This window comes from Hoplias malabaricus, chromosome 2 (assembly GCF_029633855.1).
Source record: "Hoplias malabaricus isolate fHopMal1 chromosome 2, fHopMal1.hap1, whole genome shotgun sequence".
NCBI lineage: Eukaryota > Metazoa > Chordata > Actinopteri > Characiformes > Erythrinidae > Hoplias > Hoplias malabaricus.
In genome coordinates, this window is record NC_089801.1 from 58,844,788 (window position 1) to 58,864,560 (window position 19,773).

At 37.3% G+C, this 19,773-nt stretch overlaps 1 protein-coding gene across 1 annotated transcript; it reads left to right on the forward strand.

The window, feature by feature from the left end:
* Positions 1–6,432: 6,432 nt before the first annotated feature.
* Positions 6,433–19,751, forward strand: LOC136686621 (caspase b-like). The gene is made up of 3 exons (XM_066660522.1): positions 6,433–6,710; positions 18,329–18,608; positions 19,321–19,751. Exons 2-3 carry the CDS (start codon positions 18,338–18,340, stop codon positions 19,503–19,505), a joined length of 456 nt encoding a protein of 151 aa, XP_066516619.1. The 5' UTR covers positions 6,433–6,710; positions 18,329–18,337; the 3' UTR covers positions 19,506–19,751.
* Positions 19,752–19,773: the final 22 nt, after the last annotated feature.

The following is a 19,773-nucleotide window of genomic DNA, read 5'->3' on the forward strand; positions in this document are numbered from 1 at the left end:
ATTTATACACTCAAAATAGCAAGCTGTAATCCAAAATGCCAACAAAAACATACAAGAACACAGGACATTTTCCCACATTCAGAAAAACTGCAGTACCATATATTTGTGCTAAATACTACAGATGACTATTCATCTGTTACTGCTTTAACAGGTATTTTCTGACAATTTACATGAGTCAACAGCGATAAAATATTTGTGTTTAGATCAAACATTTATTGTGTTTATTTTCTGTTATAAAATATTTTTACTCAATGTTCATGTAAAAATCCCCTCAAATTTCATTGTGGAAAAAAACGTGGTTCTGAGCAAAGCTAGAAATCAGTGGCAGAAACAGTCCTCCATTTTGGTTTTTCACAATTTCACACATGAGCTGGCTAAACAACTATTAAAACTACTGAAAACCCAGAACATGAGTATCATCTATACCCACCTCCCGACTGACTGTGTACAAAGACTCTCGCTTTTGGTGTATATTGTGTAAATGATCTCCTGTTTTCAAACCGCAACAATAGCACTTCCTGTTAGTGGGAGAAGGGTATCTCTGCTGGTCTGAGGCACCTCCAAATGAGAGAGAGAGAGAGAGAATATAACCACATACACAGGTCGATGTGCTGTAGAAATATTGCAAATCAATGCATTTATTGAAGACTAATGACCAAAAATGAGCAGTTTATCTCCCTGACTCTAAATTGGCCGCCTAGAGCTTCCTGGAACTATTTGGAGCCTGCATGAGTCACATAACCACCAAGCATTTTGGAATTTCCTATATGGCTCTGCTCCAAATCCAACCCTAACCTCCCGCTTGTCGATATCCGCCTACTTCCTGTGTATGTCCTGCACACTTGCTGGTCTCCGGCCTGCAGAAAAATGTAGTTGGTTAGAGGCAATTCTCATAGAAATGCAGTGAATTTCCCACATGAAAATTTGTGAACAAAAAAAGAAACAAAACTCTGTTTTCCCGGGGCTTCATTATGGAAGTGTATTACTGCCATGCATTATAAAATAATAAATCTCAGTGTGTTGTAATTATCAGATAAGCATCTTGTAATTATGAGAAAGTATGAGATATGTCTGTCTCCATCAGGTCAGTATTACCAATACTGTTTCAACACGAGTCACTGAGACATGATTTGACTGGTACAGGAAAATAAGCCCAAACATCTTAAGACATAGAAATGAATGTGTGAACATGGAAACCAAAGTAGACCAAAGTAGGCTCAGTGGCTCGTGTGTGGAAACAAGATACTTCCTCACAATTTCGAGATGCTTTTCTGATAATTACAACATGTTGAAGAATTGTTTTGATCAAACAGCAGTACACCTCTGTAGATATTCACCTACAGTCTGTGAATTTATTTGTGAAATTCATATTAAGCTCAAAATATTAACGATTATTTTTTTTTATCCTATAGAAGTTTTACAGAAAGACTTCAGTCTCCAAGATTCTCTGTTTTCGGGGTGAGTATAAATGAGTTAATTCTGATGTCACTTTCAGCTGAATTCAGTGAAATAAGATCATGTTTGAGTGTTTTCTCAGTGAAATTCAGTTTCCTGAGCGCTGTGGTGCGGAAAGAGGGAGATAAATGTGTTATATGTGTTTAAGCGGTTTATAAAGCAGTTTTAATGTTTCTGTTGTAGTTTTTAAACCACTCTGGTCCAGCAGTCTTTGAAAGTTTATTTATTTACACAAAGCTCAAGTTGTGAAGACGCTGTTTGCAAGGGCGTAGAATTAGCATGGACAAAGGTGACATGTCCCCACCAATATCCAGCTATTGTTTAATTATTCCCACCAATAATTTGATCCCCTTCAAAAAAAAATGTCTCATTAACCTAGAGGCGCAGAAAGGGTTAAATCCCGTTCTTTACTCTAGTCCTACCTCCCTATAACACATGGCCAGTGTGATTGGCTGTGCCTTTCCCTTCTGTCATGTGAGTAACGCCAAAACTAGAAGGAAAACTTTCCAGTCGTGAGTATTACTGTGCAAGACTCAGGTGCATCGTGGGTGACACATGGGGTCCAAAGTATGGCAGCAAAAAAGCATCAAAAAGATTTTGAGGTTGTAAAACAATACTCACAAATGTAACTGACTTTGTAACTGTGTTTGAGCAACGACATACAAGTAAAACTAAAACCCACAAATGTACTGGAATGCACAAATTTAAAACAACAACTACAATAATAATAACTTAAAATCACAGATGTGTAAAAAAGATTTGCATTTGTAAATCAAGTGTCGTGAATGTGTGAATCAGTACCTTCTCAAACAGCTTAAAATGTGCAAAAGCAAACCTTTTTAAGGTTCCAGATGTGACAGTGGGAGTTTTTGAATGAGGTGGAAAAAATCCACACATTCGCCTTCTCTGCTGCGTGTGCGAATCTCTTTTTGCAGTTGCGGTTTAAGACCCTGTTTTGACGGCCAATTGATGGACCAATAGGAAAGCTTTAGCTGGACCAACCAGATCACGAGGTTTGTTTAACCAATCAGAACACTGATTTGCTGCTGTCAGCCATAGTGCTTTTCCACCAAATGAACTCCGGTTCTTGAACTGGTTCGGTTCCTGATTCTTGGAACCTTGGTTCTTTCCAGTGAACCTTTTTTGACTCCATACAAAAGTAGGTGAGGATGGCAACAAAAAAAAGTGGACATACTGAGCAAATTTTTCTAAGAAATGTAAAAGTTACTTAAAGTCAAGTTCGCTAATAAAATAAGTCCATCACAATAACATGGAGATTCATAGGTCCCCACCAATGTCAGGAGCAAATCTATGCACTTGGCTGTTTGGTGTATTTGTATTTGAATAATTTTAAAATTTCTGCTCAATGGAAAAGAATAACCTTGCAGAGAAGCTGGAGGAGAAACCTAGAGAAGGTAACTCTGTGCTGCGGTTTGTAGTGAAGCCCTAAAATTAACAGAATGTCCAGCAAATGTAGCAGAGCAACTAGCAAATCCCTAGCAAACAACCTGCGATATCATAGCAACTGCCTTACAACCCTAAAGATCCTACGTCAACCAGTTAGCAACCACCTAGCAACACCTGTGTGTTATTAAAGCCACATATCCCTTATGATATTTCTTCAGGAAATGAAGGGTGTAATTTTTAAGAATTTGTAATATGTTGTAAAAATAGATGAGACAGATCATTTACTGAACCCAGGTTTCATGCTACAGTTCACTAAACAATCTTTTCTTAAACATTACCACTGCTCACAGTGATGTAAACATTTTATACCCATCTCTCACACTGCCTCTGATCTCTAATTCTTCTCTTTTCTCAGCCCAAGACCTGACAGAAGATGTTGAAAGCACTGTCTACACTCCAGCTCAGACTCATGCTGAACCTCCAGTTCAGACTCATGCTGAACCTCCAGCTCTGACTCATGCTGAACCTCCAGCTCAGACTCATGTTCCACCACCAGCTCAGACTCATGTTCCACCACTAGCTCAGACTCATGCTCCACCTCAGGCTCAAGCTCCAGCTCAGGGCCCTGGAGTGACACAGAATATATTCGCTGGAATCGGAAGCAGTGTTAACGCCCCTGTTATTTCTGCCACATTTTCTGGCCCAGTGAACTGGACGTTTAATTAATAGGGAAATAAAACAATGATAGCAGGTTTCCTAAACCCAAAATGAAGTGACACATGATATCTCTGTTGATAACGGCAGCAGTGTTAATGCCACTGTTATCACTACATCACTAATATCACAACACAGTGACCTGTAATTAATAGAGAAATGAAACACCAAGAGCAGATTTTCTGGAACCAAAATTCATTCTAAGCTCAAACAAATTAACTTCACTCAGTGATTCATCAACATCTGTCTAGTTTGGTTCAAAACCAGGTTTAATCCAGGTTTAATCCGGGTTGAACAACCCAATTGAAAGACTCCCTTGTGAATTCCAGCACTGTATCACTCTGTGAATCCTGAAGTGTATCTCAGTCAGTCGTTCTGCGAAAAGGTGCAGTCATTCTCACCAGAAAGAACCGTACAGAATGTGCGTATTTGTTTTATAAAAGAATGAATGAGTGATAGTTTCACTTCTAGAGATTTCTAAAGCACTTTAGATTTCAGCCTCCTCCTGGACGATCAGCTCCAGTCTCCTCACCACACCACACACCAGAGGAGACGAGAGAGGGACAGAGCTGCTTTAGTGGAGATGGGGATGATATGAGGTTTATATAAGACTACAAAAGTACACTAACACTGCCCTTCACAGATCATTAACTAAATATACCACAGTTAGTTCTGACCCTGTAATGTGATTGGCTGAGAGACCTTCTAGGAGTGTCAATATTACACCATAATGGCACAGAATCTCTTCAGGTATCACTCCGCAGAATACATGTAACCTAGCAACTATTTGTCCACTTTGATACCCCACTGACTATAGGCCTCTGCTGGTCCACCATTGGTCCACTCATTACTGCCCTGTACTAGTGATGTGTCGGTCGCGAACGAACCGGTTCAAAGAGCCGGCTCTTGTAAGTGAACGATGAGAGCCGGTTCCTGTCTAAGACCGAGCCATTTTTTTCTAAGGCTTGTCATTCAACCAATCAGAGAACAACAAGCAAGCTCCAGCCCTCCAACCCTCCAAGCTGAGACACTTGGTTTTCCTGAATGCCAATCTGCCTTCCAAAAAATAGTCGAAGAAAATGTTAAATCAGTTAAATGTTTGTTAACAGTTGTGGTTTTTTTAATCACTACCGTTGAATGCTGTGGTTTTGCACTTTGCAGAGTATTTGTTTATTTTATTACCCAGAAATGGATGATTATTTAATTTAATAAGCTATTTTCTAAAACCTACCTTTTGGGTTCCATTGGCTATATTTCAGAGTTTACAAGTGATTTTTTTATTAAGGTGTTTAAACAAAAATCCAGTTACTTATACAATTGAATGTGTGAATTCAATCAGTGAGTTATTACAAGACAGCCATAAAAACAATTGGCCATTGCAACACTATTTATTATTTTTAATATTGAACAATAATGTTTTGTCCATATAGTCATGTAAAATGTAGGCAATATTGTTCTGTACCAGTGGAAATAAGTGGTAAAACAAAGAGCCATGTAGGAGCCGAAAGAGCCGGCTCTTTATGAAGAGCCGAGCCAAAAGAGCCGACTCCCCCAAAAGAGCCGAAATTCCCATCACTACCCTGTACAAGGTCTAACTTTAATCTCCTCAAAATGATTTTAACTTCGCAGAGAGATTTATCCTGGGAAAAAAAACTAATACAAATATTATTAGAAACTGTGAGAGATACAATCATGAGTAGGCCTCGTATAAAATAATGATGCTGAAAATGTTTAACATTGTGCTGACTGAAAGTTACACTCATCTACTTTAAAGAAATATGAATATAAACATCTGTTAATAGGACTGTGAATGGAAAAGTGACAGAACATGACGTGTTGTCTAAAGCTCTGTTTAATAACAAGTGTATGGCATCAAAATATATTCTAAAATTCCGAGAACCAAATAAGAGAATCCATAACCAGTGAATTCAATTTTGTAATTGAGAAAACTCATGAATATTAAGTTATAAAAACAGGTTTATAAACAAAACATTTCTGTATATAATTGTCTATTTTGAGTTTAATATTCTTGAAAAATCCATTTTGGCTTTCATTTTGCCTTCTCCTTCACGCTTCTCAGTCTCGCTTTCACTTCCAGAAGTTTCTCACTTTTGACTTTGGATGGTGATGGGATCTAGACAATCATTGGCTGCTGAAGTTAAGCCCTGTCCACCCTGCCCATTCTGCACACCCTAACCCTAACCCTGACTCTAAGCCTCTATGACGAACTGTGAATTACCAAAAGACATAATCACTAATAAATATTTGATATGGCTTACTCCTTTGTGAATCCCAACTTTGTATCACTCTGTAAATCATGAAGTGTATCTCAGACAGTCAGTCATTCTGTGAAACACTAGAAAGAACCGCAAAGAAGCTTTATGTGCAGAAAAAAACCACTTTTTTAAAAAAATATACATTTTACACAACTGAACATCACAATAAGACTTTGCCAAACTGCTTGTGAATTGTGATTTATTTTTTGACCTGAAGAAAACCCTCATTTGTAAAAACTGAATCTAGGTATTAATTATCCACAGTCAACTTTATCTTTGCACACTGTCTTTACAGCTTCAAAATGATGGGAACTGATATCACCCCCAACCTGATGAGAGCTTTTTAGATACCTTTATTGTTTGTGGAGGGATTCGAGCTCGTTTAAATACACTGTGGGTGTGAATCATTGAATAATTATGACGGACATGGTGCAGCTTTAATTTAATATTATTTAATTTAATTGACGGACTGAATATTGTAAAATAATAAATCATTCTAAGACTGTCCACCAGGGGGAACCATAGATTTAAAAACAATTCTGTATGTTCAGTGTAATGCATAGATGTGTGTAATGTAATGAGCGGTCTAATATGTGAACAGGAGATCGATATTAAACTATAATTGAGCACTAATGCAGCTGTGAACTGCCCATTAACCGTGAGAACCTGTGAAACCCGTTTACAGTGAGTGAGCCTCTCTGGTAAAGCCCTGACCCTTGGCTCCAGTGGCCGGGGCACAGCTGAATGCAGAGGAAGTCAACCGTGAAAATGAAAGTATTAGCTACTAAAAAAGATTAAGGAAGCGGAGGACGTTTTAGAGAAAGACTTCAGCCTGCAACAAGACGCTCTGTGTTCAAGGTGAGTTTTAATTTGCTCAGTTCTGATATCAGTTTCAGCTCAAATCGGTGAAATGCGATAGTGTTTCAGTGTTTTCAAAGTGAAACAGTCTCGACCCAGACAGCGAGCATATAGCGGTCCACCCACAGCTAGGAAGGTACACCTGGGCCAATTCTGCCTCAGGCTCGTCACTGTCGGCTGGCTGCCGTCTCGGCGTGAATGTGGCACGACGCCTCTGGCCCAATTCCGGCTGCGCGTCGGCACTGTCGGCTGGCGAGGCGATTTCCATTGCAGTTAGAACACTACACTGATCAGATCATTTTGTTAAACACGGCGTATAATTAATTTTTTGTATTTGTCACATACAAAATTATAAAAGTACAAAATATCCCAGCAAACACAACTACGTATTCACAACGCGGTAAAAACCACTACATTAGTCATTTGGAAAGTTGTGTAAATATTGTCAGAAAGTCAAAATGAAACACTTTATAGGGTTTTTGTGCAACATTACACTACCATTCAGCAACAGACTTACAACATTCCAGAAGGCCCCTTTCATGTATTCTGCAACATTCTGACAACCTAAAATTTCATTACTCATTCGTAGTCACAAAGTAGACATAACGTTACATCACAACATTATGCAAATACTGTTCTATATTTCTCATAGTAACATAGTGTCAGTGCATTTTTCCTGATCCACATCATCAATCATTTTAGTCTGTTACAAAATATGGACATTACTGTGGCCAGAACAGAGGCACTTAAAAAACTAGATATCATAATTTAATCTGTCATCCATTTTGTTTTCATATTTCAGCATAATTACATGATAATGTACTTATGTCATACTTTTGTTTCCAAAATTACAATGATGCATAACGACAAGCATTACACAAACATAATAAATATCAGACAATCACAATAACATTCATAATGCAGTTTAATCAAAAATAACTTTACAAAAAGAGTATGCATGTTTATACACATTACAATTGGGACAGTTCACAAGTGATGAACATTGCTTGCATCCCTATAATTGTGCTACAATTGCCATATAAGGAGCACTGTGTAAGATTTAGTGACCTTCATTATCTGCAACCGCTTATCCAATTCAGGGACCCTGGAGGGGGCGCCAGTCCTTCACAGGGCAACACAGACACACACTCACACACTTTTGAGTCACCAATCCACCTACCAATGTGGGAGGAAACCGGAGCACCCGAAGGAAACCCACACGGACACGGGGAGAACACACCAACTCCTCACAGACAGTCACCAAGAGCGGGAATCAAACCCACAACCTCCAGGTCCCTGGAGCTGTGTGACACTACCTGCTGCGCCACTGTGCCGCCCCAGATTTAGTGACATGTAGCAGTGAATTGGAAAACCCCTCCCTTCTGGTGTACATGGCTCTCAGAACAATCCCCATCTTCTTTGCACCTATCCAAGTTTTTAGTGGGGCTTATTCTTTCGGGTTTTTTTTCTACTGCACAGATATAAGATATAAGTTTGGTGCATGTACTGAGAGCAAGGCCGGAAACGCATGTATCGAGCTGCAGCACCTGCATGGCCCAACATCATCATCTATGAAAATGATCACTGAATTCATGTTCTGTGAGCTTTTGGCAGAAAATAGACTCTTGAACATAACCATCTAACAAAGTTTTATCTTATTTTTTATTGCATTGGAGAGCGGCTCCTTGTTTGCACAGGGTCATGCACTGTGCAGTGTTTTTGCCTCCTTAAAGTATGTTTTAACTGTCAAACAACTGCTGAGACTTTGCAATGGGAAATGAGGAATGGGTTATTGACACATTATAATGACTAGATGTAATTTCTTGAACAAAGCTTGACAACAAAGTTTGAATACAGAGAAGCTGTGTTTCTGTTATTCCCCTAAGCACTATAACAACCTTACAGATGATCTAAGAGCACTAAATAATTTAGGCACTTTTAACTTTTTAGAATTTCTCTGATGTGGTGTAAGCTATTACACACATAAAACAGAAAATGTAGACAGTTGGAAATTATTTATGGTATGTGTGTGTGTAATGTGTGGTAATGTCTATAGCCTAATAATAATATAAGGTGCAGAGATGGCTGAAGAATAGTCCCCTCTTGCCATGTGTACAATTGTTTCAGAGTGTGGATCTAAAGCCTTCTAACTAACAGCTCTGAAAACAGAAAACGTACAAGAGCAAACATAAAAAAATTTAAAGACGGACCATTTTCATGTTTCTTACACTTTGCAAATATTTATGTTTTGATTTCAAAGGGAAAAAAAAGAAATATTGTTAATTTTTACATTATATGGATTTGGAATATGAAATGAAAATCAAATAACCACCCATTTTTCATTTTTTAATATCTGTTTTTAAAATGAAATTAGAATGACCAAAATGGACACGGGCCTGCAACTAATAAACTTAAAAGATAAAAAAAAAGTATAGAAATGTACAAATACTGAAGAAAAGGCTTATCCTATGACAAGCCACGATAAAAAGAATTTATCGTTGGTTGTGAATTTGCTTTAATTACAAAAACATAATATCCAAGATAGATTCTAATTATTGGTTATCGTATCGGCCCAAAAAAAAAAATCGGTGCATCCCTACTTCTAATACCTAATCATGCTTCTCATAATGCTTCTAGCACACAGATTTGTAGTTACAGGTGATTATACTCTAATGAGCATATGGTTTTGTACTCTATATTGCATTTCTGCTAATAAATCTCCTAAATCTTACACACTGCATGTTTCACTAGATTTTTACTTACATTCCCTTTTCATCGTGCAATCCCTGGTGCATGCTTCAGAGTTTCAGCTATGTGAGCCTCAATGTCTGCTGCATTTGATCCTGGTTGACTTCTCATCACTGCCTCTGCATAGATGAATACATTTTTAAACACAATCAACATTGCGTTTTTTCCATAAACATCTAAGCTCGCAAGTACACAGAAATACACTCACTCATTATTACTCTGTAAATGGTTAGATTCTGAAGTGAGATTTTCCCTTTCCTTCCTTTCAGATTAAATGAAGCCCATATTCTTGAGGATGCAATTGTGCGCATTGTACGTCTTACTGAATCTCCAAGGGAATGCCCACCTAAGGTGGCAAGATACCTGACCTATGAAGAGAATTGTATAGTTTACAGTTTTAATTTTCCTATTTATTGGAAATATTTCAACTTAAAAACAATGGATTGATGGTGCGTATGAGAGGGTTTGATGGTGTGTGTGAGAGAAAGTTTAATGGTGAGTGTGAGAGCATTTGATGGTGTGTGTGAGAAGTTCAATGGTGTGTATAAAAGGGTTTGATGGTGTGTCAGAGTTTGATGGTGAGTGTGAGAGCGTAAGATGGTGTGTGTGAGAGGTTTGATGGTGTGTATGAGAGGATTGACAGTGTGTGTTAGAGTTAAGTTTGAAATGGTTATTTAGTAATGAAAATGGTTTTATATTGACATTGATCAGTCAAAAAAAAAAAAAACCTTTTACAGATTAACGATTAAAGGGTTCTTTGCATCATGAAGGGGTTTTTCAGATTGATTGAAAATGTGCTATAGACGGGTTCGCATAAAAATAGAATATTACTTTTCTGAAAAGAACCATCTATAGCACATTCTCCATCAATCTGAAGAACCCCTTCATGATGCAAAGAACCATTTAATCATGCAAAAGGTTCTTCGAGTGTTCAGGGTTCTATACAGAACCATTTCCCTTAATAAAGAACCCTTATAAAACCATCAATTTTAACTGTGTAGTTGTCTATGCTGCATTTAATTAGAATATGTAATTATGAATTTATTTTATGTCATTGGATTAATTGAGCTTGTCACCATTTTTCTTTCTTCTTCTTCATCTTTCAGCTTAATTTCAAACTCATTAAAACCCTCCATATCATCCACAGTGACAAACTCCATATCCATTGGCACCTCACTTCTAGCATTAATCAGCTGTTTAAGGAGAAGGCTTTGTTCCTCCTGCTTCTGCAGTAGCTGGTCAAGTTTCATGAGGACATGCATTTGAAAATCTATGAAACAGAATTTTGTCAATATAATTTCCAAACATTATCAATAACATTAATCAATACTTACAAAGAAACTTACTGTCTCTTTCAGGAGGGCGCTCTGGTTGAATGGGTGGTCCTAACATAATTGCAGAAAACATTAATATTCTTAATATTCTGTTAAAATACCAACAGGCAAAGGCTGTGTAGTAATTTATTGTTTTACTGGTTGTTTTCCATATAAACAAACATCACTGTCTGAGGGCTAATGCTTCTCATAGTCACAATTTAGCAACTGTTGAAATGCAACAGAGCCATTTCCACAGTATTTGCTGTAATGTTTAAAAGTACAAACAATTTTTTTGTTTTTTCAGATAACCATCATACATCAGCAGCCTGCATTTCTTGTCATTCATGCATGTTCTAAACCATTCCAATCAATGCCCACTCTTAATTACTCTAACTAATGCTGCTCTGTGTGTGTGTGTATGTATGTGTGTTCACTGCACCTAATCCCTAGTATGAGAGTGTGTTCACTGCCATGAATGGGTTAAATGCAGTGGTCAAACATCGTTGTACTATTGTACAATAATCATAAAGCATGTAAGAAGAAGTAGTAAGACGTAATGATTCAATCAAATCAGCATTTCGGCTTCCAATATTATATTAAGATTCTTCACTGACAAATATAAAAGTCACATTAAAGCCTTAAAACTAGTCAAGTAAACTAGAAAGGGTACATGAAACAAGAGACTTCACGTAAAAAAAAAAATAATAATAATAAATAAAATAAATAAATAAATAACGATGTACGTTTTCCATACATACAAACCAATACCAAACCTGCATCACAGAAAATAAAACAAAATGTTTTCTCTGTAACTCACTTTGGGCCATTTCCAGTTCTCTACCCACAACCACAGGAATCTCGGACCCTATAAGTAACATAATAATGTCTACATTATTTCATTTATTTAAACATGCCAGATTTATTTCCCTTCTATTATTGTTTGTATGTATATGTGCATGTGGCTGTTCTCTTGCCATATCCAACCCTCTTTCCATATCTAACACAGGCAATATAAACATTACATATACATGAATGCATTCAGACATACAACAGTTTTAATATTGATCAAATAAATAATGCTTTACCTTGGTAGAGAGTCAGACAATCTAGGTGGAGATCTAGCTTGAACTTTAGGACCCTTGGTAGGTTGGAAACTATCATCTGCAGCACATTCTTAATATATTAAGAATTTGGTGTTCAATATATTACTGAACTGTAATATATTGAACACCAAATTCTTAATATATTAAGACACATTGTCCTTTAAAATACATGCATCATATTAAATATTTACCATCTTCACTGCCAGAGGTATAACACAAAAAGCGTGATGGTGGCCTCTTTTCCCTTAGCTTCTTCCCACTCCCATCTGACTCCTCTAAACAAGAGGTGTTCTCTGCCTTCCTCATTAGCTGATGAGCTGTTTTATAATCAACTTTGCAAAGAATTGGTGCCCAAGAGTTAAAATATTTCCTTCTTAACAATTAACAATAATGATTACAATGAGCCTTCAGAAATTGATACACACCTGATGCTTTAAAAACTCTGACTTCAAGTTTTTTCCACAATGCTTTGTCTGGCAAAGATCCCCGTTGAATCAATTGTTGTTTATTTTTAGGTGGCCAGTAGCAAACGTGTCCCTAAACATATAAGTGAAGTTGAATTACTTTGATGGGTCTCAACCTTTGTTTCGCAAACACTCATATTTGCTGCTTTCTAGATTTAATTAAGCAGCGATTTTCTACGTCATTCAAGTAAGTGGAAAACATCAAAATGTGCATGTAAGGGCTACTCTAAGGCCAGAACAGGAACCCATCAAATTTACTGGCATTTCTAAGATCATGTTACATACTTTCATTACTACTCTTGAAACACTGGACAAGCTTTACAGACTGGTGACAAAAATCCAATTTAACAAAACAGTAAATTGCAATACACATGTCTAAAAATGTAAGGAGTATTGTTAATTTCATATTAGTGTTATATATTGAATGATCATGGGATCAGGGACTACCTACCTTAAATCTACATTCACTGTTCTTTTATTAGCTCCACTGACCATACAGGAGCACTTTGTAGTTCTACAATTACAGACTATTTTTTTCTGCATACCCCCTTTCACCTTGTTCTTCAATGGACAGGACCCATACAGGACCCCCACAGAGGGTATGATTTGGGTGTTGGATCATTCTCAGTGCTGCAGTGATACTGACATTGTGGTGGTGTGTTAGTGTGTGTTGTGCTGGTATGAGTGGATCAGACACATCAGTGTTATCTGAGCTTTTAAAACCTATGAACACTCACTGTCCACTCTATTAGACACTCCTAACTTGTTAGTCCACCAGGTAGATGTAAAGTCAAAGACAGTAGCTGATCTGGTGCTGCAGAGTTTGTATAGGTTTTCCTCTAGTCCATCAGTGGACACAGGACGCAGCACACAGGACACTGTTGGCTGGATATTTTTGGTTGATGGACTATTCTGAGTACAGCAGTGACCCTGAGGGCTTTAAAAATTCAGCAGCTGTGTCTGACCACTTGTCTGACCACCAACACATCAGTGTCACTGCACTGTGCATCCTGTGGGAGTTCTGATCAATGAAAAACAGGGTGAAATCAGGATAAGAAAGTACGCAGAAATACAGATGACTGTAGTCTAAATGTAGAACTACAAAGTGTTCTGGTATTTTCAGTGGAGCTGATAAACTGGATGATGAGTATAGACACAAGGTAGGTTTTCCTAATTCAGTGTATAAATTGTTAATTACCTTAGTGTTTTAAACTGTAAGATGTAAACTCTAACAGTATTTTAATTGAAATGAGGTTTTGTCAGCATACTGTAAAGTTCCTACCTGTGTACAAACTTGCACATATTGCCTAAATAGGCACAGTATAGATAGGTCAATTGTCATAGGTTTTGTTATAAAAACTACAACAAACTGTGTACCAATCACATAATAATAGTATAGGAATTACATGCATTACATTAAAATAAAAATCTTACTTCAGATGTTCTCTCCACCCAGGAATTCGGGACAACAGCCACACTTCGCTCTTGTACAAATTCAAGAACTGAATACATACTGCTAACATATAAAACAACATATATAAGTTGGTTATCTGATATTCTATTACACGTCATCAACTTAACCTTGAATCCAGTTTCTGGTCCTGAATTTTAAATAATTATTTATGTTTTGTGCTGCCTACCAGTGTTTAGTCTAGTCATTTTAGAATTCAGGAGCAGTAAACTGATTCAGGATTTGGAGTCGAAGACCTGTGTGGTGTTATTTAATGATGCTGAATGACACGCAAATGTAAATGTGAGGTACCTTACTTTTTTCTTGCCCAGGAAATTTCACAATTCCATTTTACAATTATTGAATTCATTATTTATTCCTTGTTTGTTCATTTACATATATACATAGTTCTTGTTATTGCTGGGACTGCTAGTTACTGAATGCAGTTCATTCATTCACTTTTTATGAAGAAGGGTAAGGTACAAAATATGATTTCCTCTGTAAATTTTGATTGCCCTTTTCATGATTTTATTTTATGGCACCATCTTTATGGTCATGTCTCCACTGTGAAATGTATATGCTCCAATGAATGTGGAATCACATGGCTCCACAAACATTGGCATTGGTTAGCTATAAATGCGGCACAAATATCCATTCTTAGTGTCATCAACAATTTCACAACACTGTCCATCAACTGACAGAAAAGCATTATCTGGTGTGTGACAAGTGAACGTTTCTCCTCTTTTTTTGGTTTGCAATGCCATTCCTGTCTCACTCTCTCAAATTCTTTTTGCAATCTGCACTAGTGGGTTTTTAGGGGATCTAACCATTTTCTTCAGTGTCTGCATGTAGTTCTCAAAAGGAAATCCACAACAGTTATCCAGAGAATCATGAATGATTGCATCAGTTGCTATATGTAGCAAAGCATGTTGTATATTAAAAACTGAGATCCATAAGATCCCTGCCTTCAGCTACAAAGTACTCCAAAAGACTTTGTGCATACATCCCATATTGTTTCACGTGGTCAGGACTTAGCAAAATGCACAGTGCAACACTGAAACAAAGAAAATGCTCATAAAGGTCTTGTCTAAGTACACCAGGCAAAACAATTTTACCTGTATATAGCATAAACTGTCTAAGTTCAGTTGCCTTCCATCTGTCTAGGTGTTTCAGACTCCTGGGCCTTCGGGCAAAACATGTGGGAATGTTTTTCTGGAGATCTATGAGCCTTGTACTAACAATTTCAACCTATCCTGCAGACATCATTGTCTCCCTGCTTCGGCCTCTTTCTCCTCTTGTCTAGATGAGTAGTAATTTTTTCATGACACCAAGACAAGCCTGATGCATATAATCAATTTGAAAAGCTTTTACCATGTCAATTGGTAGTTCACAAAATGGTGTACCACCATGATGGTGTTCAGCTTGGCTCTGTGTACGGAATGTCCTATCTGTTCTGAGAAATAAGTGATCTATTTGTATGGTATGTAGTATGGCACAGTATTGTGCCAGGAGCCTCTCTGGTGACATCTATCACACCCATAGTAAGCAGAGTATTGCTTGGTGTTTTTAACCCTTGCACGTGCTGGTGCATCACAGACAACACATTTTATTTTGATTTTGATATTCCTCCTATGTCAAAACCTTTTCTAGTACATCTTTTAGATTAGAAATGGCATCTCCAAGAAAGGACAAGTCTGTTGGTCTATGGTTTCCTGAGGTTAGAGTGAGAGGGAAGACAAATAATGGATCTAAATGCACTGCACATAGCACTGGCCACAAGCAAGTTGCTGAGCTCTTAATTAGTGGCAGTCCATCAATATTTAGGGAAAGCTCCAGGTACTCTAATTATGCTATTTTGTCCTGTGTATAGCATTCCATTAGTTAAGCTTTGTTAATACTGTAATATTTTAGAAAATGTATGTAATGACTGAGACACGAAATGATTATGATAAACAGGGTTAATAAGGAGACAGTGCCGTGCTGAAGGGAGGAGATTGTTATTTGGGTTTTTGAAGACGATATGTTTTATATCTCCCAAATGTAGTTAACGTCGTAAATGTTATGTACATTATTCTATCAACTGCTATATGTTACATACGTAATATTGAACTTTTTTTCAAATTGAATTTTTTTCAAATGACAAACTTTAGCTAACCTGTTTAACTCTATCTAGCTCCTTTTTCCTCCTCTGACATAGAAACCATTTAAATGACATGACAATTGCTCATACATGAGTTATTTTAATTTGAGTAATAATGTGGTTTGACGGCATATTTTACAAGACGATGTGAGCATTTGTGTGGGTTTTTATGTCACACAGAACAGCATACCTAAGTATATGAAATAAAACTGCTTAAACACATTAAGAAGACAAAGTAATAAGTAGCTTAAAATATATTCTCAACCTCAGTGCTATACTACAAACATGTATGTCTCCCTCTGGAGACGAGAATGCAATGTACCTTTAAGGAACAAAACTGGACTTTTAAACACTTGTACCTTTTAGTGACCAATAATGTACTTTTTTCTGAGAGGGTAAGTTATTTAATAAAGCAGTAATTTCACCATGAACCTGATTCTATCCTTTTCTGAGGGAAGGGAGGGTGGTGGGGGTGGGTTGTGTGTGTGTGTGTGTGAGTGTGTGTGTTGGGCGGGGTATAGAAATAGACTATTACAACCGATAATGAGCCAGATCTGGGCTGAGTGGGGCCAGAACTATCGGCCCACTCTATGTACATCACGGCCGAGACAATGCCAACTCCGCGTGCCAGCATCGGGCAGGGTTTTTTTGTTCCGGCGTGCATGATTTGGTACAAGTGTGGGCAGATACATTTTTGCTAGCTGCTGGTCCACCATGGGGCCACTCAGATTACTGTCCTGTACAGGATATAAGTCATTATTAATCTCCTCAAACAGATTTTAAATTCACAGAAACTTTTATTCTGGAAAATAAACTAATACAAATGTTACCAACAACTGAGAGATATAATAACAAGTATAAGCCTGATATAAAATTATTATGCTAAAGATGTTGACACTGCTGGATTAAAATTATTTACTAATCTTATTTTTAAAGGATAATAAAAGAACGTAAGGAAGGAAAAAATGTGAAGTGTACTGTGAATGGAAAAGTGCTAAAATGTGCATTTTGTCTAAAAATCTGTTTAATCACCAGTGGTCCGCCCAGAAAACGCTGTGCAAAACACTAGTGGATCTCCAACTTTGCCCTCAGTGGGCCTACAGTGGTCTGCCATCTCCATGCTATCAAGGGAGCGCTGTGGGAACGGTCAGATGGAGATCATCGTGTTTTTATATGCGTTTACCATTACTACAGAAGGTTTTGAAGCCACTCTGCTCCAGCACATATTCTTCACAGAGACTTTTATTCTGGAAAACAAACTAATACAAATATTACCAACAACTATGAGAGATATAATAATGAGTATAAGCCTGATATAAAATGATTATGATAAATATGTTGATACTGTGCTGGAGTACATTTATTTACTAATCTTATTTATAAAGGATAACAAAATAACCCAAATTAAATGTAAATAACAACTAAAATGTAAATTGGACTGTGAATGGAAAAGTGCTAAAATGTGGCATTTTGTCTAAAATTCTGTTTAATCACCAGTGGTCCGTCCAGAAAAAATTGTGGCTGTCTTTATGCCTGACCTGACCAGCCAATCAGCACCAGGAACACTCATTAACCAATAAGAATGCTGCCCACTGATTAGTTGGAAGCAAAAGATTCCAGCACCTTCTGTTTGTCGATACAGCTTTTCAGCTTTGGTTTCTTTATATAAGTGCTTTAATGGAGAACTTGCTCCATTGCACATTCACAAACTTGAATTAGTGAGAATATAGATTTAATATATCATCATTATTCCAAGGAAAAACACGTATCTCCATTTTTATGGATCATTTGAAAACAGCAGCGGTCCTTCACACTGTTGGAAAATTTCAGCATGAATGGACAAATGGAAATGCTTCAAATTAATATGAATAAAATCTTTGTATTTGTATACTTTGAATTCCATTGAAAGTTAAGAATATTTTTTTCCTTATCCTGGAAAATTAATGTTTTGGAGATACATGTTTTTCATTGGACAGCAACAATATACACTTTCACACATTTAGAAATGTGTATTCATATTTTCATATGCACAAAAGGTGATATACAACTACAGACTGTGAGTGTATTTGTGAATATTATTACACAAGCTCATAATATTAATGACCACAATTTGATTCCACACAGATTATATTTGTTTTGAGTGGGCTCTGGATCCACTGCGCCCCTGAACCTGATATGTGGATAAAGACAATGAATGAATGAATATAACAAACCTGTTAGACTAAACCATTAATACTTTTGATTATCTCCACAACAATACAATAGAAAGACAAATATGGCAAAGCTCAATAAAGCGACCAGTATGACTAAGCCTGTAGACTGGTATGACAAGTTGTGACTGAGTTGACTGAGCTGATCTTGCCAATAGAAAGGCTAAACCATTCTGTCCTCCCACAGTGAGACAAAATGACCACCGTCTCCTCTGTGCTGCTGGCACACCTGGACGAGCTGCTGGCGGATGAGTTTCATCGGTTTAAATGGTATCTGACGGAGGGGAAACTGCAGGGCATTAACCCCATAGCTAAGAGTAAACTGGAGAATGCGAAGCAGACAGAAGTGGTCAGTCTGATGGTGAAGCAGTATGGCTCTTCAGATGCGGGGAAGATAGCTGTGAGGATCCTCAGAGAAATACAACAGATGAATCTTGCTGACCAGCTAAAAAAGAAGCTTGCAGAAGGTAACACTGTGTCCTGCAGTTGGTTGTTGGTGGTCAAACCGTAATACTGACATTGAAATGTCCAGTTTACACTTAGAAACCATGTTATTTTTCCATAAGTATGACTGGCAGAACGACAGGGGGAACAAACATTATCACACACACACACACACACACAAATAAATAAATAAATTTAAATAACACAAATTTGAGTTAACAGCTTAGCAACACTAGGACCTCCATATTGCCACATAGCAAGACCCTAGCAACCACCACAAATATTAGCAAAGAGCAACTGATCAGTAACGTCCTAACCAATACCTGGAATATCACAGCAAATGTTTACATTAGCAACCAATGTTTAATAACCTAGTAACTACCTGGGATACCAACCATATTAACTTTCCATAGCAGTGTGTGGTAGTAAAATCTGTGGTACACAAATCTCAGGAAACAAGTACATACATACATACATCTTCTTTTCCGCTTCTCCATTTCAGGCTCACGGTAGGAAACAAGTATATAATTTAAAATGATATTTAAGTTTGTAGTAGTTTTACACTGATTGAACCCAAAGTACATTGGTGCAGCTACAATACACTACAACATCCTCAGCACTCTTCCAAAGACTTTGCTGTTTTTAAAACAATGTTAAAGGGCCTTGCACAGTGGTGTAAACATCATATACTACCTCTCACACTGTCCCTGAAATCTGTTTCTTCATTGTTTTCAGCCCAAGATCAGGCAGAAGAAGTCAGCAGCTGTGTCTCCACTGTAGCTCAAGCTAAGGTTCCAGCTCAGGCTCCTGGAGCTAAGGGAGTCACACAGAGCATCTCGGCTGGTACCAGTGGCAGTGTTAAAGCCCCTGTTATTTCTGGTTCCACCTTTTCTGGCCCAGTGAACATGACATTTAATTAATAGAGAAATGAGACCATGATAGCACGTGTCCTAGACCCAAAATGAATTAAAATCCTAGGTATGATGTGCACAACCAGGTTTAATCTAGGTCTGGGGAACCTTCCAAAGAATTGATCAGGACCAAAAACTATTAATTGAAATATTAAACATGATATTTGTTTATTTTGTAATGTAAAGTCTATGTTTTAATCTACAGTTTATCCATTACTTGTACAGAAATAGAAGTTGAATTTTTCTATTTTATTTCTGAAAATGACAATTAAAATAT